The sequence below is a fragment of the Dufourea novaeangliae genome, unplaced genomic scaffold (assembly GCF_001272555.1).
Source record: "Dufourea novaeangliae isolate 0120121106 unplaced genomic scaffold, ASM127255v1 scaffold299, whole genome shotgun sequence".
Taxonomy (NCBI): domain Eukaryota; kingdom Metazoa; phylum Arthropoda; class Insecta; order Hymenoptera; family Halictidae; genus Dufourea; species Dufourea novaeangliae.
This window is the reverse complement of record NW_015374192.1, coordinates 1,988,968-2,013,156: the sequence shown is the minus strand read 5'-3', so window position 1 is coordinate 2,013,156 and position 24,189 is coordinate 1,988,968. Positions and strand designations below refer to the sequence as shown.

Below are 24,189 nucleotides of genomic sequence, written 5' to 3'. Positions count from 1 at the left end.
GACACACGCCTGATCACCCGATATTGCGTGTCTAACAACGATATCCCGGTAACGTATGAAAATTCATGTACAACCGCGCTCTATCCATCCATCCTCCGGATGAAATCGTTGCTCGAGACACTTTCGACAGATTGGAGAGACCCATAAACGTTTGATCGTTGGAATATCATCCGGAAATCCGTGGTCTCGAGTCTATTCATTAAACACGCGCTTCCATCGTTAAACATTCACAGGCGGGAAAATCGGAATTACATTTTCTGGAACGGTCCGCATTATTTCAACCGACGATCGATTTCTCGGCAAGAGCTTTCTCATTACAGAAAACGACGCCGTTGTTTCGTTCCCATTGACGACACTGAAATCGAAAGATCGAGACTCTCCTCCTTTCTTCGTTATTGCTCAACGTCCCAGTTCGATTTAATCAAGCGCGGAGAGACTCTACGAAATTTCTTGATATCGTACACGATCTCCTAGGACGTGGATTCAGTCATGGTGCAGGATTTAGAGTGAAATGGAGCCAGGGTTTACTGCTGTTGAGGTCAATGACGACTGGGCAATTGATCTGACAGTGACGGGAAAGTCATCAATTAAAGCAACTGCAATATTTAATCGACGGTACTTTTTGTGTTCTAAACGCTAATTATTACGTAAATTTGGGTATCGTAGAGACCCAGGAAAAATGGGAATCGAGTGTAAGGGGATTCGAACTGGTTATTTTTGGATCTTCAATTGACCATCACATGCCTTAACCGACTGAGCCACTTAACGATTATAAAGAATACAAATTGAAAAATCATATTCATAAACAGAACAGCGACGAAAGTATTAAGAAGGTCGACCATTTACAATTCTAGAAAGAGAATACTTGAGCAGCCTGAAAGACACTTTCCACTCCCTCCAGTTCGAATTCCCAAATTCTGCCAGATCGGTTTACCACTCCTCGGACGGAACTCCAACAAAACCGTCACGGGGAAATCGAGAATTTCATCGGACAGGGGGTGAAAACAAGGAGCCCATCGTACCGGAACATTATCGACTCTATTACGCGACGGGAAGCTAGGCTATTTCCATCCCCTCTGTCCCCTGGGCTAACTCGACTCCAGAGCATTGAAGACAAGCAATTCGTGACGTTCGGTTTTCACCATTCAGAGGCTTGCCAGCGTTTCGTGGTCATCACCAGAAAAAAAAGAACGATCCTAGTAAAAAGGAAGGAAATCTCCCCTTATAGTTTCCCTCTGCGCGAAGGCATCGCCTACCAACCCCCTATTTCCTCACACGTCCAATTCTCCCTTTGGTCGCCAATCAGCCACTAAAAGACTGTGAATGTCGAGGAAAAAAGTGAATCATTCGACCTTATGCTGCCAGAGGATCGATCGTAGGACCTTCTGACGCAGAGTAAAAAGGGTTGTCGCGAGGATGAGACGAGCGATAGACGAATTTACGAAACGGGACGGGGATGGAATCCAGCGTGAAAGTTCGGTCCGAGTCGGTGAAACGGGGCACGGGGCCGCGAATAGAGAGTGCACGTGCGTGCAACGTGTAGATATACTCGCGACGCGCTGAAGGGAGAAATGGCGGGGGTTGGGAGAAGAGCTGGCGGAGAGAAGATGGAAAGTAAGAGGGGTCGCGAAATTACCTCGAGCGGCATTGTGCGCCGGCTGGAGGGTTGCAAGCACCTAATTAGCCACTCAAACAGTGCTGCACAAAGCGGCCCTCTGTTATTAAAACGACATACAAAACGGGTGCTAGGCCTCCCACCCCTTTCTATTTTTCGGACAAAAGGAGCAGTCGATGGTCGCCACGAGAGGGGGATTTGTGATTACGTCTTCGGTAGATTCTCTGTTGTTTCGAAGACGCCCGGTGTCTGACAATTAGAGGTATGAAAAGACAAAAGGAGAGCCTGACGGAGAGTGATTTTTGAGAATTTTGGAGATAGTGGTGTGCGTTCTGTTAGCACGTTGAATGGCGTGGGGGTCACTGGAGACAGGCACTCGACTTACCCAGTACTCTGGGGGTCATTGGTGACCAACACCGTTAATATTAAGTACAACAAGTGCTTACAGTCTTTAACGTCCATTGTTGCACCGATGCAACACACATTTTTAAAGTTCCTCAAGTTTTGTCGCCGGTTAATATCTAACTTCTGTCAGCAAGGATTCGTAGTTTCACCCATGTGAAGTATATTTTCACATTTTGAGAAATTTAAGGATTGCCTCTAAAAATAAATAAAAGAAAAGAAATGCAGAAAAGTGGGTCTATTTAATGTCGATATTTGCAACTTTAAAATACCAAGATAGAACATATGTATCAATTTTATAATTTTTAAATAAAGATGTAACGTTCTGGGCGTTAAAATGTTAGCTACTTATCCTACTGTACGCTACACCTGATTATCTTTTACAGTCAACAGTCCCAAGGCACGTGCAAGATCTGTAACGATCGGAGACCGGAGGGTTGACAAATTGGTACGGACGACCCGTAGCCAGCCCTCGAGCCAGAAACAATTAAACACAATCGGTCTGCGAATTATTTGTTGATCTTCCCTCGCGCCCTCCCATTTCCGTCCTCCCCCTAGTACCGGGAACTCGATCAAAGTCCCTCCCGTAATAATGTCAAATTTCTCCGGGATCGGGATGGCCCGGCGTACGTGTTAGGGTGAGAAAGCAAACAGAAAGACGAGCAGCGATAATGATTCGCGGCCTCCAGCCCCTTTCTTTTTTATTGAACGATCATAAGGGCGGAAGGAAAAGGAGCCGTGGGGTCGGTTGATTAACGAAATCGACGCGTGTCACGCATCGTGCCATGGCGTGGCGTGTCGACACACATAGATGTCGGGGCTGGTAAATGAAACAGGGGTCGAAACTTTCCGGTTATTAATTTTTTTTTCCTCGTCAGCTCGAAGTTTTTTTTTCTCCCCCTTCGTCGGACTTCCGCACCGTATCGACACGGAGGGATTAACACCCAGAAATCGCCGCAGGTTCGCGCGCCCCCGTAATCGACGCCGGAGAGCTGGAGGAAAAACAACTTTCCGCGGATATTCTTCGGACGTTCCTATCCAGGCAATCGGTGTGGGTCGTAATCACTACACGGGACGAGGTTAATCCGGACACGCGGCAAATTGGTTGCTCCCGGTGAACACCGTCTTCCATATTCAACGATCCAGAGAGAAACGGCCCAGGGTTCCACGGATCGACGAAGACGCCGGTGATTAATCGGATCTCGAAACTATTTGGACGGACGATCCACGGAATTACTCGCGGCGACGCCCCGTGCGTAACACCCGCTGCGTTACCCCTTCGCTGACAGATTAATGGCGGAGAAGAGTATTAGGATCGACGTGGAAGCAAATTACGAGATATGCAATTTCCTGTCGGTGAGAAATGAATCCGTACGCAACAATAACTATGCTAAAGTTTATTTATACGTACTCACTAATATGTACACATAAATTCCGGAAGGAAATAATGTTGCTGGTATTCCCAAATTATTTGACAATTACGAAAAAATATATTTTTGTTGCATTTCCGTTTATATTACACGACAGATAAATAATTTGGAAAACGTCTTAACATTTTGAAAAACGACGCTCCACAAGAAAACCTGTTCAGCACTTACAACTCCCTGTTTTAGACAGACCAATCTGCTTACCTTTATTCGTCTCAAAGTTTCACGTCTCATTTTCCATTACCAATAAACAGAGATGGGCAAACTAATTATCTAGATAAAGAGTGTCGAATAACGAATAAAAGATAAAAAAAATATTACATCATTTTTAATTGTTTAACCGTGGAAACTTCAATTCTTATAATAAAATAATACTTCTTCATGAATGGATCGACATTTTTCGTACAATTATTTAATCTCATTAACTGTTTAAAGCTCAGAACGACTTAGATACTGCTGTTTATCACAGTGTATTATTCGAATAAAATTCTGCCCAACTCTGTCAATAAATCATTTCTGCCCTCAACCTCGACAAACCGTCTCATCACTCACCGTCAAAGGTTCCGTACAAACGACCCCGAACCTACAAAACAGCGAAGAGTGTGGATTCTCCCCGGCAGAACACTCGGCAAGCGTTTCCATTCAACCGACGCAGAAACGTTGCCGCGCGTCGTCTCTTTGAACCCCGTCACAGCGGGTCGCAATTCCGAGCATCCTCGAAAGCGTTGAGTCGCTTCGTTGCTAATTGAACACCGTTCCGACCGTGGCAGCGCGTAAACTCGTCGAAAGATAATTCCATTTTGTACGTCGCGGCTTGAACTGCATCACCGTGATGCGACGACGATGCGAGTCGTTGGGGACATTTCGGAACATTTATTATCTAGTACGCGCGCGCGTGACGACGAGGGTGGTCGGGGGATGGGAGGGAGTTGGGGGATGAAATAAGGTTTCGCGGAGCTGCAGACAGCCGCGTACTGTCGCGAATTCTTTGCGATCTTGGTGAACCGAGACGCATAATTACGAGTGCACGAGCGGATAATAGATAGCGAGGGCCGGTTAGTACAGCATGGGCGTTCGCGCGGATCTCTTTTCCGTCGTCCCAGAAACCGCGGTCGATAGCGTGCACGTCTGTGTGTGGAACCTTGGCTTTCTTCATTGTCTCATTATCATGATCCGTGATTGTCGTCGACGTTTGTTCACTGGGCTTTACCTCTTTTCAACGACCCTAAAAAAAACTGTGGCGATTCTAACGATGTCATCTTTCTTCCTCTTCCTAACTACGGTGACCCAGAAATTCATTCACATATTTTCGAACCAACAATTAACTCTTTGAGGCACACGATTTTAAAGAAAATAAGAACCCTAGTTGCACAGACCTTTTTTTAATATAAACACATGGACTTTTAATAAAATATTAAACCGTATGGCTATGAGTAACTTCAACTGTTTCTCTGCCCTCTATGACTTTTCGTTCGCAGTTTCGCGTCCTCGGAACCAACTCCCAGCGAGTAATTCACGCGAGGAATTACGGGTTGATCCGCAGGTTTTAAATCACCGCCCCTACTCCTTCTATTCCTTCACTGAATTACACGTAGGGGATGAGTCCCGAAATTTTTCACGTTCATTAAAACAGCGTGGGATTCGGAGAGTTCCTATCGAGTCGCGAGGCCATCCACTTTTCACCCTCCTCCTCCTTTTGGGGTGCCACCCTCCATCGCCACTGAACGTCCACTCCGCTTCCGGCGTAATAATTTCAATTGTTACGCGTGGAAATAAGACGATAAATCTTGGGGCGTCGACTAAATAACGATAAATCACGACGACCGACTAATTGCCGGCTAAGTACGAACGAATTCGATGATAAATTAAATCACGGTAATGAGTTATGAAACAGCCGGCGTTCCACGAGTCGCGTGGCCAGAGGGGAGGGGGGTGTAGTCACGTTTTTCCGTTCGGATGGAGGTGATAGAAGGGGTTAGGGTTCACGTTCCAGCGATCGTTGGCAAAGGATGCACGTTAAATCCTGGCAGCGCGCGGTTAGGCCCAACGTCCAATTTACGAATGTGTCACCCCCCACCCCTCCAGGTCTGACCGATCACGGTTTTATCCGAACCGTCGCGAGACGTAAATTACGTCGGATTTAATGGTCCCGAGCACGTGATACGACCGGCTAACATATGTAACGACCGGCCCGTGGGCCACGTCACGCGCGATAAAAAAAAAACAACCACCTCGCGACACGGCTCGCAATTTTCGTTTACCTTCCCTTTTAACGAGACCCGTTCGCTTGTACAGGTGGGCGGGGCCACGCGGTCGCGATAAGTACGTTGTTAAACACGGGGCACTAGGGAGTATCGTACCCCTACGTGAGTCCTGCCCACTGTTGGTGAAAAAAAGGATCGTTCGAGCTGTGAATTCAATTCTTGCGGCTGGAACACACACGACCCAATGGGCTTTACCGATGCTATTGGGTATCGAGTATACAGGGTGAACCACGAATCGTGATAAGTAGAGATTACTCTGTTATTAGCAGTCTGATCGAAAATGTTTTTATAGGTATAGCATGGTTTCAAGAGAGCTCTAACGTGATTATAGCAAATTTTTTGTCGACTCTTTCTTTTCATGATTTTTCAAGGTCATTTTCAATTTTTTGCAAATACACTTTTAATTTTTGTACGCCTATCCGTTAGAGGATTTCAAGACGAATTCGGTAAGTATCATGACATAACTTTTAAGGTGTAACAAAATTATAGGTGTTTTTGCAAAATATTGAAGGTGACCTTGAAAAATCATGAAGATAAAGAGTTGACAAAAACTTTCTTAGAATCATGTTGAAGTTCTCTTGAAATCATGCCATACCTGATAAAAACATTTTCGATCGGACTGATAATAACAGAGTAATATCTACTGATCACGATTCGTGGTTCATGCTGTATAGGTTGGAGAATTTTGTAGGCACAGATTTTTGAATTAGACCTGATCTTTAAAAATAACCAACGTACTTCATAAAATAAACAAAAATGACACTATCTATTACTCAACACATTCGTAACCGGAGATTTTGAGTCGAGACTGTTACCTGTAGTATAATTTTCTAAAGTCTGCTATGTAAAAGTATAACGGATTAAGATTCACATTTCCCAATAGAATATCTAATCGAACAAACATTTAAAATCAAGGTAAAAACCTAAGCAGTTAACGAGACAGCTTAGAGCCAATGACACACGAAGCATCGAAAAAAAAAAATCGAAGAAGGATAGAAAATCGACGGAGACCGATGGCGTTCGTTTCGACGGAAAGCTCTCCGCGATGCTGTTCGCCTAAGCCACCGATATCACTTGGCCGGCCAATTTAAAGTTACGATTCGAGAGGCTATCTCGTCGCCCGGGCGACCGTGAATCCCGAGCCGAGCGGCGGACGTTATCGCTTTTGTCCGGCTCCTCTCGCGGGCTCGTGACTACGAATTCCTTCGATTTCCACACGGACGTCGTGCACGCGCGTGTTACCGGAGATGCATTACCCGCTTGGGGGCAACGAATGGAGGCAAGTGTATTATACGGGTGGAGTGGTTCTGCTGTTTTCAAGAGAGAGAGAAAGAGAGAGGCAGAGCGACTCACCATTCAGAAACTTGTATTATTCTTGTTGGTTCTATTTTAATATCGAGAGCGGATAGCGTGGCGGTTATTAAAACTTTATCCAGACCGTATACGGATTCGCGTGGACTGATTCCTTTGGCAACGATAAATCGAATTTGTAGAATAGATTTCGTTTCGCGAGGAGATTTGCCCCTCGAGTAATTCAATTTAAACTGTCGTCGATTGGGAGTAGGTACTGCGTCTGTTTATTATTGACCATTTCTACTTACTACGAATGTTTTGGAAGTTTGAAAGATTAATTCGAACCATTCGAATTTCACTTAACGTGAATCTTAATGTCTTTATCCGTCAAAGTTTTATCTTCCTTTAAAAATTTCGAGGAAGATCGATCACAATTGTTGCATTTTTCAACCACTGTCTTGTAAAACCTTTGCACTTGAATTTTATCGAGAATTTAATTTTATTGAGACATTTTGACAATGTAGAATTTCATAAAAAATTAACATAGAATTACATATTACAGTAATTATAAAAATCTGAATAATTTGTAAGCGTATGAAATGACATTACCGATAAATGGTTCCCGTGCCAGTAAAATTTTCGTACGCGCCATCTCTGGCAACCCGTGCCATAAGTTCGCCATGTCTACTCTGAAACATCGTTCTGGACCACAGTGCGTCGCCAAACGCGAATTTTTCACCGCGATTTTCCGTGACTTACGTCGATCGAGGGGCAGACGGTGTCACGATGCATCCCTGTCGCGGAGAACAAAGGTGCAGGAGAATGCAAAAACCCGGATCGCAGGAATTTCAATTTGTCCCGATATCAAATATTTCGAATTTCCGCCGTCCTGCCGATGGGGAAGGGTTTAATCAATTAGACGACGGATGAACCCCCTCCCCCTTCGCGCGCGTATAAAAGTTCCCGTGGAAACGTGCCAGTACGACTTTTCCACAGATTCACCAATCATAGATGGCCGTGGAAGGGTGTAACGAGGCTGCTGGATGGTAATATGGGATGCGATCAGGGTTACCTGGAAGGGGTTGGCGGGTGAGGAGTCTGCCAGGTAATGTACCGTGCACACGATAAAAGCAATGCGCGGTGAATAATAAAAAGGCGGGCAGTCGGAATAGTGGGATGGAAACCCTGGCTTCTTAAAATTCAAAATGACCCCGTCGTAATAAATTATTAATCCCATTTAACTAGAGATTCGCTGCATTTGCATCGAAATTCATCGGCAGCGATCCCGTTCGTATCGCGATCTAGTTGTATCTGTTTCCGTCTCGTCGGTGTGTGTGCGTGTTTTAATAACGGGTGGAAATTATTTCGACATTTCGATGTAACCAGTCCTGTATTGGATCCGCCAACGAATGACGCGTTCTCCGTGAAAATTACGCGTACATTGTATCAACTCGGGGAGGTGCAATCAAATTTCCTGGAAAATTTCGGGATGAACGTGATCCGTTCCGCGATCTTTCGAATCTGCACGCTGTTCGGAAATATTAGGTGTACCAGCAACATGTGTAATCCAATATTTTCTATCGAATTCGATATTTCGCTGAAAGGAAATTAAAAAACTCCCGCTCGTCGTCACACCTCGAAAATATTCGTCATTGTTCGGTCGACATTCAGAGCCACTTTTATCGATTACAGGGAAACAGCGTGGACGGGTATTACGGATAAAAATGATTTTAACGTCGATCAAAGGCTGTTGCTTGTTTAACGGCACGCGTCATTTAGGTGACAACGGTCAGTTGTTCTCCACCCGTTGATGTTGTTTTGCCTGCGTATATAACGTGTCGGTATCTCGTTGCTACATCTATATAGCCTATCAGCCGCTGTATCGTATCGCGTACACACGGTGAACGACAATCGAACACAGAAAATGTCAGAATTTACTAATTGAACGAACGGTCATGTCTGCTTCGTTATTGGATAGAGGTGGAAATAATTAATGGAAAGGGTGAGTTCGGAAGTTATGTATTCTACAAGCGGGCATCAGGTGATTCCTCATGAAAAGATTAGAAAAAAATATACAATAAAATCTTTTCATTTCAAGCTTCGTTTTCGACATAATGAAATTTGAAAACTTACTGGATAGACGTGTAATTGGCCATCGCGTCTGTTCATTGTATTCCGTTTCTACTTATTGTTAGTACCATGTATACAGGCACTTCAGATTAATCTTCGAAGTGGATTTTCTCGGAAACGAAGTTTCAAATGAAAAAATCTATATTTTATAATATTTTTATTCTTTCCACTTTCTCAACTTTTTTATTTTTTAATATTTTTTTATTTATTCCATATTTTCGACTTATTTTTTCATGTAGAATCACCCCCACCCGATTGTACCACCAGTTACATGACACCCTGTATCCACATTTCCAATTAAATTAAAGAAAATCCTCATCTATAAAGTGAAAAGAGAGATTACCATTTCGACATTATATTGTCCATATTTACGATTTATTTTTCCACCCAGAATCATCTCATACCAGCTTATACATAATTTCCGTAGGCACCCAGTATACACAGGAGCCAGAAATTAAGGAACAAAGAAGGGATATCATTGTACGATCACGATTATCGTTCCCATTGAGTCGACCAAGAGGAGAGAAACCTCACGGACGCGTTGCAGTGTCGTGAATTATGTTTACGAGACGTTCCCATGCGCGTGGAACGCCTCGTTCCCGAACCACGTCGCCTCAACGAGTCCGAAACACTCGGTTTCCGTGGCCGTCCAAACGATCACCGGAAACGGCGTGTTCGAGAGTTCGAATGCCCGCGTCTGCGCGACGTTTCTCTCGAGTCGAGCGAGCGAACGGGTTCCACGACGGGAGAATTTACCTTTCGTATAAATTGTCGCGGCCAGGAATTCCACGACGATGCGCCGAACAAAACGCGGCCACGCTGTTGAAAAGGCGGGGAGGGAACGAGTGTCTTGTAAAAATGCGAAACTTCGTCTTTCCTCTGGCCCCGGAAAGTCGAGCGCAAGACGTTTTGTTGTCGACGCGTCGACGAAAGTTTCACTCGAATCCGAAGAAAAAAAGGACAGTTTACGCCCCTTCTACTGGTCGAAGCTCGTGGCTTCTGGTCTGAAAATGCGGGACAGGTTACCGGCCGAGTTGTACGCAGAAATTCGCTGGAACTTCGTTCCGCGCGGTCGAGTGTGAGATGAAAATCTGAACGTAGAAGGGAAAGAACTTGTAGGGATTCTCGTGGAGGGGGAAGATGGTAGTTTGAAGTTCCGAAATTCGCTCCGGATGCCGTCCTTTCGCGGATACCATCTGTTGAACCGAGACGTGAATTATTTTCGAGAAATTATTTAATCATTGAATAATCAGTAGTTGGTAATGGTATTCGTGGTGAAGGGAAATTGTAGAATGTAATAGTGATTAGGAGATCGTGATGGACTGGTTGCGAAGGGTCTTTGAAAGGATGTTTCGCGGAGATTATTCCATTAATATCGGTGGAGTAATTGTGTGTGGGAAATAACGCTGGAACTAATCCTGTTAAAATGACGGATCGCAGGTTTCGTATTGCACGATTATAATGACATTGTAGTAGTGGTTTTTGGGGGGATTTATGTTGACTTTTAATTTACTGTACCTTTTATGTCACAATGCTCACTGTACGGCATAACTATAAGACCGCCCTAAAACTCTCAATCCTTATGTGATGTGAAAACATCCTGTTCAACATTCTCCGTCTGGTTTTCCCCGCGAGGAAATCTCACGACAGCCGGAAAGCCGTGGGAACATCCGTTTGCGCAGACAACGATCCAGCGACCAGCTGAAAATGGCCCGTTCGCCGGGATAATCTTGGGAAGCAATTAAGAGTTTCGCGCGCGCGCGTACAGCGAGAAAGAAGCCGATGGAAACGTCGTAAAATCACTTCTGGATCGATCGCTGTCGAACCGCACCACGAAGTTTAAGACGTGGGTGGCCGCGGGGTTTAGCTCTTGAAATATCGCGGCTCGATCAGCCGCGTTACGAAAATCACAGAATTCAAAATGGATTCTCCATCGGCTGGTTAGTTCACCGTCATAAATCCACGTCTATCTATCTCGGTGCCGGGATCGCGACGCTGTGCATGCACACTTGCGGTTATTGATCTCGCCCCCATCCCCTGGCGACGTATAGAATTTTATTTTCCGCGTTCTACGGAGTTTCAGGACGGTTTGTCACGTGTCCAGGAATATTAGATCGTCTCGAATCGTGACGCAACGAAGTGTTTCAGGGGCTTGCCACTTCCTGAATCAGTTCAGAAGCGTTCAGAATCGCTGCAGAACGTAGAGGGTGACAGGGGAAATACAGACGGAGGGTAATTTCGGGCATGGTGATATTCACGCATCCCCCCTTTCCATGTCACGTTTTCTCGATTGTTTTTATCTTATTTACAAGGGATAGACCCAAACTGTTCGACTTTAATTTTAACGGAGTTTTTGTTGATGGAAGAACAAATTCAGCGATCTATAGCATGATGGTCTTGAAAAAGGATGCATTGATCTCGAAAGAACCCAAGGTCACCTTGGTATCTAAAAAAATTAGGACATAAGAAAATAAACTGTATCCGTCCGATGCGTCTCTTAAAAGGCTATATAATTCATTAAAACGTTTTTCGATGCAACCAGTAGTTAATGAGTTCTTTCAGATAATATTTCCCATTGACTCACCCTGTATGTGAAATATTAGACGTATACAGTCGACAATTTAAAAAATATAAACAACTACTGTTACGAATCCTGAAGATATGTACTATGAATATAAGTCACAGTTATCGAAGTCGCGTTGGCAAAGTGAAACGAAAATATTTCGTCTCTCGATATAAACTCTACCCAAGAAATTCCGTTCATTCCGTAATTTCGAAAGACGCGTGTCCTTCTTTACCGCCAGGCCCTTTGATGTCACTCTTTTCCCCCCTCCCACCAGGTAGATCGTGACGGAATATTAAAGCGTTCTGGGTCACAACAGAACCGGGTGGGCTGAAAACTGTCATCTCGACGCGTGTTTTTCAGGGGTATTAAAACGTTAGCCACGGCCGGGGTAAAGAAGTTTCTTGAGGGATCCACCCCCGGGGGCGGATACTCCGCGCGGGAAATTTGCAGGAGATTAAATGAAAATTGAAAGAGTTAAACGCGTCGGCATTTTTCAGGACGTTGTAAAAAAAAAGAAAAAAAGAGGAGGAGAAGGACCGAGAGGCGGTTGGCTCGCGAAGGAGATAAAGAGAGGGTTGGGCAACACGCACGAGCGCTACAGAGCGAGCAGGATTACGGTGAGCTTAAAATTTTTAATTTTGGTTTACGACGAGACTGAAAATCATATTTGCAGCGGTTCCCGCTTCACGGCGGGGAGGAACAACGTCGATTCGACGATTCCGGTGCTATATACTGTGACCAGTTTTTTGCGCCTGGCTCATCGACGCGTCGGTTTTCACGGCCGGATGAGCGTTAATTGCGCGACGCGGCGTACTCCCACGAGTTTCATCTTGATCGCTCGGCAAAAAACAAATATATATATATATATTGTGTCGTTTCGCCTTGGCCTACGATCGATACAGCGAAAATTTAATTAGCCGAACGGGTTCACTTGTTCTCGACGGGTCACGGTTATGAACATTACGATTCGTAAATGGGAACGAAAACACCTCGAATGATCGTGAGCATATTAGCATGTTACATGGATTAATGAAAATTTGAAATATTCATTTTCTTCTCAGTTGTATCGGATACGTGGAAAAAATAATAATTTGACTCTGTTAGGTTAATTATAATTACATTGCCGATTTTATGGATTTATATCTTACACGGCTCTGTGAAATATAATGAAAGAAAAACTTTTTATTCAAATTCTGGGTCAAGATACACCCAGATACTGCGGATTAATGAAGGTGCTGTATGATATTGCGATCAACGCGTCGCCGGGACATCGATCACGAAACGAGTTACGAGCACACGCGTGGCCCGAGATTTAGTATCGCGATCGACGGTTTTCCAGCCCGAACGAACCGTGTTATTCCCGTTGCCTGTGCGATTTTTTTCAACGGGTCCCGCCTTTAATGAAATTAATCCGATCCCCAGCTCGAAGTTTGCTCGGGTAAATTCGATCGCACGCCCAATCAAATTAACTTGTGTTTCCAGCGGACGCGACGAGCGCTCCTTCGCGATGCGTCAAATTGTTTATGATACGGTGCGCGTTCATTCGTGCCGGGGATCCGATTTAAAATTAAAATCAGCGGCGAATAATAAACTGTTGACGTTACTGCCAGCGAATGGCTGTTCAATTATATTTTAATTGGAATACACCGGGTTTTGATTTAATTGACTAAGTGATACCAAACGGGATAAAAGAGACTGTAACTGAGTCGAGATCGTTTCGACTCTGGCTTGTAATCACTGTTTTCGTCAACTAATTATACAGTCAAATTATTGCACGGTGTGACGATAATGATGGTACGAATTAACGTGGGCTGATGCTTGGAAACTGTGGAACACATTTTCTCGCGTGATCGTTTCGTCTTCGAGAGAATCGAATTTGAACACTTTTTCAAGGGTACTATTTAAGTTGTTTGTCTATTATTCACTATTTCTACTGGCAGTAAGGCGTGACACTATCATGATATTTACTGTTCCATCGATCTTAGCGTTGGATAAGATTATTCTGTGAATCAAATAATGCAGTTCCATTGTAAAGTATTTCTGCAAGTAGAAACAGCCCGTGAATGGTCAGACGCATAAGGTATATCCGCGTATCAAAGTTGGGCACAGTTTTCTTTGAATGATACACAGTGAAAAGTAGCAGTAACCAGAAACGTCATCTTGATTTTCAACCCTGCTGTTCTACTCGGATTTATATGACTCGAAATGAAGATTATACTTTAATAAATATACAAAAATTTAAGAATATGTATTTTTTGTATTCAAGGTATTTACATTTCACGTCTATTTTGTGTGTACTTTCAATTTGTCACGAACAAATCATCTAAAAATTTGAAATCAATACTATTCAAAGAGATATAAACGTGAAGAATAAGTGAGGGGGAACATCAGAGGTGTAAACAGCTAATAAGATCAAATAATTGTTCATCAAGTGTCTACTCATCGAAGAAGAGGTATTATTTTATCACAAAATTCGGAATTTCCACGTTCAATTAATTAAAAATGCCACAGCACTTTCTTCCCATCATTTATTCTTTATTCGAAACATTTCATCTAGATAATAAATTTTCCCATCTCTTCTGCGTACCGCACGAATTTTCAAATTCGATTCTCTCTGAAACGAAACATGACACGAAAGGAACTGTTCCAGACAGTTTCATTAACTTCGCCAAAAGCTTAATTATCTTAAATATACTCGTACCACCATGAAATTCATAGCCAGCAACCAAAAGAATCAATCCTCGATCTACCGATCTAAATCGATCAAATTGATTCCCTCTGTACACACCGAAACGGTAACAGCTGTCAGTCAGTGGGATCCGACCGAAACACCCCCGTTCCCTTTTCCCAAAGACAGAGACCAGACGGTCGTGGCTTCGTTCGTGGTAACGTCGATCTCATCAATATGCAGCATCGCTGGCCAATCGTGGATCGGTCGGGATACAGGGATCGTCAAAGGGAATCCACACGCGTACGCGTCTACGGCGCCCTGGCCTGTAAGTGGCTACGCGACTGAGAGGGTGATCCACGCGCCGACAGCTGTTTCGCGTTAATGGAGTAACGAACGGTAAGGGTGAACTGACCTGAGGCGGATAGTGATCCGGCAAGGCGTGCAGCGCCTCCTGGTACGCGGCGAGGGCCCTTTGTAATCTGCCCTGATCAGCGTAGAGGGCGCCTAATTGAAGTAGGGCCTGCACTCTGGCCGCCTCGTGAGCCCTTTTGTCCTTGAGACCGGACCCGTCCAGGGACGCGCCGGCCCGCAAAACCGCAGCCGCCTCTGTTCCGCGTCCGACCGTGGCCAGGGCTGCGCCCAGATTCACGTAAGCCTCTGTAAAGACAAACGGTAAGGATCATGAGCTGTTGGATTACGAGATTCCATGGTATCCACCCCCCCAATGGCGGTGGGAGTGTCGTCGAAGATCGCCCATGAATTTATATAAATCGAATCGCCCGGATAGCAGACCCCCTTTTTTAACCCCATTTGTCCCAGTAGATTCCACCCAGACAGCCCCCATTCCTTTTTCCATTTGGAAGTCTCTCTCTCCCTCTCTTTCTCACGATTACCATTTCCCTATATCCATTTCCGTTACAGGGAACAGCGCAGTGGAGAACCACGGAGAATACTCCGAGAAGGAATTCGGTAACGTAAGACCCCGATGTTTTCCGTATGTTTTATTCCGGTACAGGTTAAAATTTTATTCCCCACTTCCCCTGCGGGGGTTCGGTTAGCGGAGATCGAGAGTGAACGCGGGTACACGGTAGAGTTGTTTCGGTCCCGGGAATGATTAATCATCCTGTCCATTCGGATTCTCTACGATCGTTCCCGGATAGTGGTTCCGGTAAACGAGTTAACCGGGGAAATTATTTATACAGGAGTGTAATGGAGAAATTTTTCGTTGTAATTTTTCTTCCTTTTTTCCTTTAACCCCATAACGTCTCAATTTTCATTTTAAGAAAGACGTCGCGCCGGACGCTCTAGGGTCCATTGTTCTAGTTTTATTCAGTGAAAAGTTTATTCTACAAAATGTTCGTATGTTTGGTTATATATTTATTTTTACGAGCCACAGCTTTATTTTGCAGAGTATATACGTGTCCGTGAATAAAATAACACCGAACGGAGAAAATAGAATTAAGCGTTCCACTCCGCTCCGGGGACAATTTTGTCACGGAAATATAGAAATTCAATTCGTAACAGGAGTGTGTGCGTTGCAAGCTACTTACAACGGATATTTTGCGCTTCATTCGATTCCGGTCCAATTTCGTTCGGCGAGCGGAGCGTGTAATGTATGTAGTCGGCGTCAGATTAAGTTACCAACGGATCAAACGTAACGTTGTTTCTGAAACGCGTAGTCGACTGGATGTTAATAAATGAAAATTCACGAACATAAAATCTCCGACAAGACACAAGACAGAAAATATTGGGTTCGTTAAATTTATATTAACGCCAGTATGGAAAAGTTGTTTGACACAGTGAAATATAATCTAACGTTGGCCCACATTTCTTCCATATAAGTGTCTAGTTAACATTCTATACATTTGTACTTTATTATATTATATATTGCATATTTAAAATATCTATATCAAATTTAGTGAACACCTTCCTAACTTCGCGATATTCTGATCGGAATAAGACGAGGAATCGGGAAGTTCCAAATTAGAATTCTTGAATCTAACAGCTTGAATTTTAATCAGGACTTTGGAAAAGAGTTTCCCGTTAACGATGACGAGTTTCAAACTCGCCTCGTAACTTTTGCCTCTATCTATTATCTACAGGGTCCTTCTATTACGGGAGAACGCGGGGCCGAAACGGTGTCATCAAGTATCGATTACTAATTAGCGCGTCAGGAATGTCCTTCCGCAGTATAGTTCCGAACGAGTACCGTAGCGTCGATGACTCATTAGTGCGTCAGGGAAAATCGCTCGGCAATATGGTCGCTCCCTAGTGTTATTCTCGTATTCCCGATCGAAGGTCCGCGATCAAGTATGAATGACTCAGCTACAGATAAGGGTCACACGGTCAGACATTTCCGACCCTCTTCTTCGATACTATTCATTCGATATTTGTACCCATCGCAATAGAATATTAGATTACCCCAACAGTAATATGATTTTGTGTGTACGCACGTTAACGTAAGAATAAACAAGATTTCTTCGGTGAAAGTGATACACAGTATGTCGGGTTTAAGTGTACATATACACGCTATTATTTATATGACTACGGAAAATTTGAAAAAATGTGTCATGTAAAAGTTGTTTGATTGTTTGGAGCAAGCTTAACAGAATATTTAAGTTTTTTTAATAATTTAAACACTGACATTGCAACGAATATTCATACGGTCACTGGAATTAAAAAAAATTCTGTTAAGTTTGCTCCATAAAATCGAACAACTTTTATATGAAACATTATTTTGCATTTTCAACAGTTACAGAAATAATAGCCTGTATACACCTAAACCGGACATACTGTATATGTTTAACTGGTGATATAAAAACATGTTTAACTCATGTAGACGACCCAGTTACAACGAATCCATTTCCCGAAGACGTATGAAACACAAGCGAACGTTTCCCGGAAAATTCGCCGGGCCTGGATTATTGATGGGTCTTCGATCGAGCAGTTAATTAAGTTCAACGTTTACTTTAAACCCCGCCGCCTGTGTGGATCTTCTTACGCCGGTCTGCGCAGAACAAATCTAATTAATTTTAACCTCGTGGACGGAATCTGTAACTTCATCGACGTAATCCTCCGAGTTTACCTCCACTTTCGACGTTCAACGTATTTGCCGTTCCGGAATAAGAGTAGGTATGATATAATAAAATAACCACGGAAAATTACCCGAACGGGTTCATCGTCGAGTCTTCGACAGCCTCGATTACGTTTCAACTTTGGTCGATCGGCTCGCGAAAGGTATGCATTTCAACGGGACACGGTGGAATATCTCCGAAGAAACTAAATATATGACAAACGATATTCATACTCAAGTTGGAGATGGACATTATGTACTACAAACAAATTGTTTACAAGTATAGTACCGGGAGAGATTTGAAAGTCAAAATTAATTTTTTTACACGGATTGCTATATTTTTCAATATACCACGATATTTTCCTCTAATTTAGTAATACCTAATTAACATACTAATGTCCCCCTTCATACCAAATAGCATTTGTAAGAACTTTTTTTTCGTATCTTCTGTTCCTTAGGAGATATTCTACAGATTTCAGTTAAAAAGAACATCCTGTATACAGTGATTCACAAGTTTGTTCACGGAAGTCAGTCAGAACACGAATTACGAAAAATTTATCACAACAGGATGGAAAAGGTAACGATAAGGAGAATGTATAAACAGAAATTGCATAAAAGTTATCTTTTGCTGACAATCTAGCGTAGTCTGTGACGAAGATTTTCGAAATAATATATTGGTAGCGAACGTGTTAATTATTATTAACCGTTTGGATCCGATTCGCTTCGATCTACCCTATTTTTTATTCGTGTTACATCAACAGGCCCCAATACTTGACGACGCCTACGACCCTCGATCACCTGAATTGCGTCACGACAACGATATCGAGGGACCGAAAAAGATAATCAGCTCCGATATCGGCGGATTTCGTTACCGAAATCGGATTTCCATTACACGACGTTCCTCCGGTGGAAAATTTGCCAATCACACGGCTTGTTAATGAAACCTTCCCCCCCCCAGTGGCTGTTTACACGGTCGCGACTCGAGAAGGCAACGAGGGTAAACGTCTTACGTCGTCGCCGTAATATCGCGCGGGATGATATCAGGATTAGCAGCCCCTGCTCCGCGAGAACGTTCTATATTACACTTAACGCCGTCAGAATGGTAAACGGCTAGGGCGTGGAAAGTTAAGCGCGACGAAATTAGAGGATCTCGAGGATGCTAGTAGGGGAGACTTCCACGAATCGGAAATCCGTTGCAGGAAATCCGGAAGTAGCAAGCGTCTGCATGGATTTTAACGTCTCGGTGCAAGGTTCTTTCTGTCGATCGAACCGTGGATTCGTCTTCTGTCACTTCGCTATTTCCTTTCTTTTTCGCGCTAGAACGAATCCTCATCGGGGAAAGAATAAAAAGTCGAGCTAAACTTTTTAATACGTTTTGCCTCGTCCCTGTTACACAGTGACGCTGACGTTGCTCATGCGTAGACCGTGGCGCCCGAAGAGAGAATGCACCCCACGGAAACTTGAAATTTTTAATTAAAGTCATACAGCCGACTGCTACCCTTTTTGTTCGAGGCCCCACATCGTCGTCGTGGCTCCGAGTTGCTCGTTTACGCGGCCCAGCGCCTGGTCTCTGTTGCGTTTAACGACGAAACTGGCCCGTTGCTGTTTACAAAAGGGAATCGAGGGAAAGACCGAGGGCATAGATTGCGTGAGGACTTTGACAAAGAAGGACCCCAATTTGTTCAACTTTGATTTTAAGGGGGATTTGTAGGATGATAGTATACAGGTTCCTAATGACATACGTGAAATATTAGGTGCAGACTCTTGTTAATTTTAAAGATGAGAACAATTAAAGTTACTAAGAGTTAGCGTTTATTTACAGTAATGGTAATAAAGTACGACAGTAATGGTATTTTAGAATTATTTAAATTAAAATATCTCCTGAACTACTAACTTTTCGACATATCGAATATCCAGCTGCATCGATTGATGTATTAAAAAATACCTCATTCCATTTAAAGAAACAAAGTTGACCTTTGTATGACCTTTACGCGTCCACTCACGAAAAAACTAATAACATCAGAATATGCTCCACTCGAAACATTTTTTGCTACGAGTAACAATAGCGAGAAAATCAAGATGTCAAAATCGGGTGAGACACTGTATAAGATCGTTCACCTGACGTGTCCATCTGAATTATTCGGAAATTGTTGGTGTATGAAAAAATATTTAATTTTGTCTAGCTTTTCGAGAAAAAAAGGCACTGTGCGTCGGGGGTGTTTTTCTTCAATTCGCAGTACGAATTCGTTTCAATTAAAATTGCAGGAAGAAACGGGCGAAATTAGCCGAAAAGCTAACTTAATCTTCGTCCCGTGGAAGGGCTTCTCGGATGATTTTCTCGGCCGCGAAGCTCCCCGGGGACCGCCCGACACGCCGACGTTTCGCACGATATTTAGTAATTACCGGGCGAAGCCGAGAAATACGAGTAGCACGCGACAAAAGGCGCTCTCAGACTAAGTCTCTCTCTCTCTCTCTCTTTCTATTTCTCGAAATCTCTTCGTCCCGCGGGCCGTCACGGCGGAAATTCATGCGGACTTAACCCGATTCCGCGTCGCGCTGTAAAACCAGCCCCGACGGAAGCATGGCAATGCCCTTTTAATTAGAAACGGACAGAGCGAGAAACGAAGTGCTCGCGAACGCCATGAATGTCTGAAACTCGCAGGCCCTAAAGACTGACGTCGGCTTCGGGCTTGTTTGTCCGAAATTTCTAAAGGAACCAGGGTCCCCATTTCGCTCGCGAAATCTCTGCCGAGGGCTACTTCTTATTTGGTAAACAGAACGAAAATTGCCCGTTGTCTTTATTATTCTATATCGTAGTTTATTAGATGGACCGACTACTTCTCCCACGTTTACTGTTCAGTCTTAGTTGATGCTCGTTTTAGGAGCTGGATCTTAAGACGTAATTACGGAGATCTTGGCTGAATAACGCACGTTTACCCTGCACGACCGAGTGTTCATTCGGCTTTACGTATATTACGTAGGTTGGAATGAAATGTTCTGGCAATAAGATCAGACTTATAATTACAAGGAACTGTCGAGTTAGAGGAACTTGTGAACTCTGCTCCCACAATTGAAATTCTACTCTATCCAAATCATCGTTATATCTACCCAAGAATAGACTATCCGCTAAATATTAACCTAATTTGAACCAGGTAAACTATATCAATATCACATTTCCGTAAATTGAATCTCAGCTCCTGAATCTTCCAAAGCCCCCAAGATAAGATTCTATCCACCATTATTCCATCGACACGTGACTCCACGTCGGAAACAAGGTTAAAAATCACGCCAGCGAATTCAAAAGTAAATGATTAATACCTTCAAAATAACAATTCCAGCTGAGATTCACGATTTAAATCACACATCGCTTGCAATAATTCGTAGCGCAACACGGCAACCCGACCGTTGGTCTCTCCACGACATTCTGTCCCGCAGTTGCTCCATCCTCGAGACACCGCTCGGGCGCAATTCTCCGCGTAATCCGTCACGATATTGGAGCCGTGGTTCCCTCGTCAGTCGACCGACGTTGGACGGCGGGGCGTTTTAAGATATTACATTCGCGGTGGCCCGACAGAAGGTGTCTGTGCAGAACGGCGAAGGGGTGTAGGTGGGAGGGTGGGGGATGAACGGTAGACGGGTGTACATGTATAAACGTCGCGCAAACTCTGTGTATCCACCAAGGTTGAAGAGGGGGAGGGGTGGCTCGCTCGGATACTCTAATTCCATAGAGTATCCCCGGGGACTCGCGGCGAGGAAAATGGATTGCCCGGCTCCCCGCCTCGTTCCTTATTCAAAATAATGTGAAACATAGGTAGCAGCATGGGCGCGTCGGTGGTTCCTTTGGCAGGGGCCCCAGCCGCCAGGAAATTGCCATTCTGACGTTCTCTGGGTCTTAACGGGAACTTTTTGTTAATTAAACGTCGCGGCAGGGGGATGGAGAGCATTTCGAGATAGGCAAACGGTTCGAAAAGTTCCGTGGACGGACCACCCCACCGAGGATAAGTAATTCCGCTTTTATATTCTTGAACGAGCCGCGACGTGGTAACTGTGGGAGGGTGGAATTTTGCAAAAATCGGCCGAGATTATCCACGGATAATCTTCTCACGAAGGTTTCAGCTGCCTAGGGGAACGGATCTAACCTAAGGGGGAAAGCCAGCACCCGTTTGATGATTATCTCCAAGTCCCGTCTTGGACCGAGCCTGGAATTTGATTTCTCGACGCGATACCGCTAAGTACGTCACGGCTTTTACACGTTTCGTAGGCTAGTTGCTAACGGACGTCGCGGGGCGGGTCGGGCACGCTCGCGTTTCAACGGGCGGATGATTAATTAAAAAACGGCGAATTTTCGTCGCGAATATTATTCCCTACCTACTGTTTACATTTACTCATAAACTACCGATTGCATAAAAAGATGTTTTAACCGAAAGTTATTTGATATTGAGGGGCATACGATTTGTAATTAGTTTTTTATCGAGGTATGAAGGTGACCTTGAGTTTTTGTGTGAAATTACAATTTTTACTGTATTTCAAAATTCACGCGTGTTCCACCGCAATCGTGGATGTCGTTTGCAGTGTCGACCGTGAACTCGAGCGGGGTTTTCGCGGGATCCGGATCGATTGGCGGTAACTCGTTTTTCCTGGCGAACCGAGAAACCCGTAGCTTGGAATATTGTTATAAAAATATTACTGGAACCGTGACGGTGGCCGTGTTATAGCGGATATTGTCCCTGAAAAGCGTTTTGTAGACTCGCTGTCAGATATTCATGATCCTGGACCGCCGGTTTTCGGGATGTTCTATGAATCTTCCAACAGGAATGGGAATTCTGGTTTTTAGACCCCTTTTGTTTTATAGTGTACGCTGTCGAGATATGGGATTAAAAAGGGGATTAATATATCTTGCAGATATATTAGCACAAATCTGGATTGAAGAATTTCATTCCTTACTGTCGCATCAACTAACGCGTGCAATGGATGTGGCTTTCAAGACAACACCAATCAAAAAATATCATATTACACGAAATTATTGTTTATATTACTTAAAATTACCTTTTCATGGAGTGTACGAAGAATTTTTCAATTAATCCCAAGGTGGTAATTTATCAACAAGCACTGGCGAATCACGAGGCACTCCCGATCTTGTTAAAATATCTACTATCTAAAAATTCCTTCACTCGGTTCACTTCTATTCTGCTCAATCTTTCACCAATAACGTCGCAATATATCTACGCGTTCCAAGGGACGACGTGCACTGGAGAACGTCCGAGGGCGTAATAAAACTTTTCGGGATTCTATTGGACGGGTAACTGTAAAACCAGGCCTCCCTGCCGCGCCAAATGAGTCGTGATAAATTCTGACGGATTATTAGGGTCGTAAACGGAAGGGGGAGGGGGAACGTTCCGATTCGCGCGTCGGCCGCGAGCATTGAAATTCGGGACGACGCTGTCCCCGGCACGGGATTATTTACTGCGACAGCTTTCGCCCGCAACCGAGAAAAATACCGGTGAAAGTGGTCCCCCGCATCCGGTATCCGATTGCATTACCGGCCCGGCAATTACCGCGATTGGACGGACCAGTGGTCGATATTTCTTTTTAACGATACACGACCAAACCGATCGTATCTGATCGGACGAAAATCTCGTCTGCGAGAATCGCTTCGTGTGCAGCGTTGATTTTCCATCCTACGATCCGATCTTTCACGATACAGGGAAGTTATTGCTACGCTTCAGATCCTTGCGTAGACCGATTTACCCACCGATTTCTGCGATTTATTCCCCGTGGAAGCTGAACAAATACACGATACTCCCTTGGAAAATAGTAACATTTAAGTAATAATAATATACTGTGTCTGGATATTTATGAAGAGTAGAATAAGTAAATCCCTGTAAGCTTTCGATGAAATGTCTTTTCGGATTATCTAGTGACGAAAGAATCAACGGTAACACACTTTTCTCCATTCTATTGAACGATAATCGAAAGAAGTAGTGTTGAAGATTTTCTGTATTTTTATATTTCGAATATCTGTACCACACAATGTTCCGGAATTTTATTGGGATCCCCGAGCAGTATTGTGTCGATGATCGTGGCGCAACGGAATTCGAGGTGATGTCAAGTGTAAAGGTAAGTAGAGAATGTAGAACGAAATTTTTTTTTGCCGTTCGTTGGTTTTTATCACGAAGAGAATCGATTCTCAATATTTGTCGGTCACACACCATTGACTGCTGTACGATTCCCGGGCCTGTCTGTCCATTACAGGCTGTTTCTACTTGCGCCATTGATCGCGCACGTTGACGCCGATGTGATCCGTTTCAATAATGGCCGGACCCGGCAGATTGAAAACCGTAACGTCGACGTGGGGAACAGATTACACTGTAGTATTGTCAGAATTCACGGCAAGTAGAAATGGTCAACAATAGGCCGACGCGTTGCATTTTCTATTCACCCATGGTTTTTGAAGCTGACTCTGCAAAATGAATTCTATGTTTTTTTTAATACTATTACGTAACGTATTTTAGTGTATCCTTTATATACTCACGAGGGTAGATTCTACAGAGTACTCCTGGATTGGAGGTACAAACGTAATAGTAGTGATTCTACATGAAAGGATAAGTGGAAGGTATAACAAATCCAATATAGTGACGAGCATTCCCCTTGCGCAGTTATATCCAGAGACTACGTATAAGTGGACCTCGGTGCACACGTAGTCGATAAAAATTTAAAGTTATCATATCTCGAAAATCAAAGGTCGTTA

At 43.9% G+C, this 24,189-nt stretch overlaps 1 protein-coding gene across 1 annotated transcript in view; it reads right to left on the bottom strand.

Annotated features, from left to right (window-relative positions):
• LOC107192207 (transmembrane and TPR repeat-containing protein CG4341-like) overlaps positions 1-24,189 on the bottom strand; it is a 229,964-nt gene that overhangs the window by 25,273 nt on the left and 180,502 nt on the right. The window contains exon 7 of the mRNA XM_015581417.1: positions 14,781-15,025. Within this exon, the coding sequence (XP_015436903.1) occupies positions 14,781-15,025 (245 nt within the window). The remainder of the gene's footprint in view (positions 1-14,780; positions 15,026-24,189) is intronic.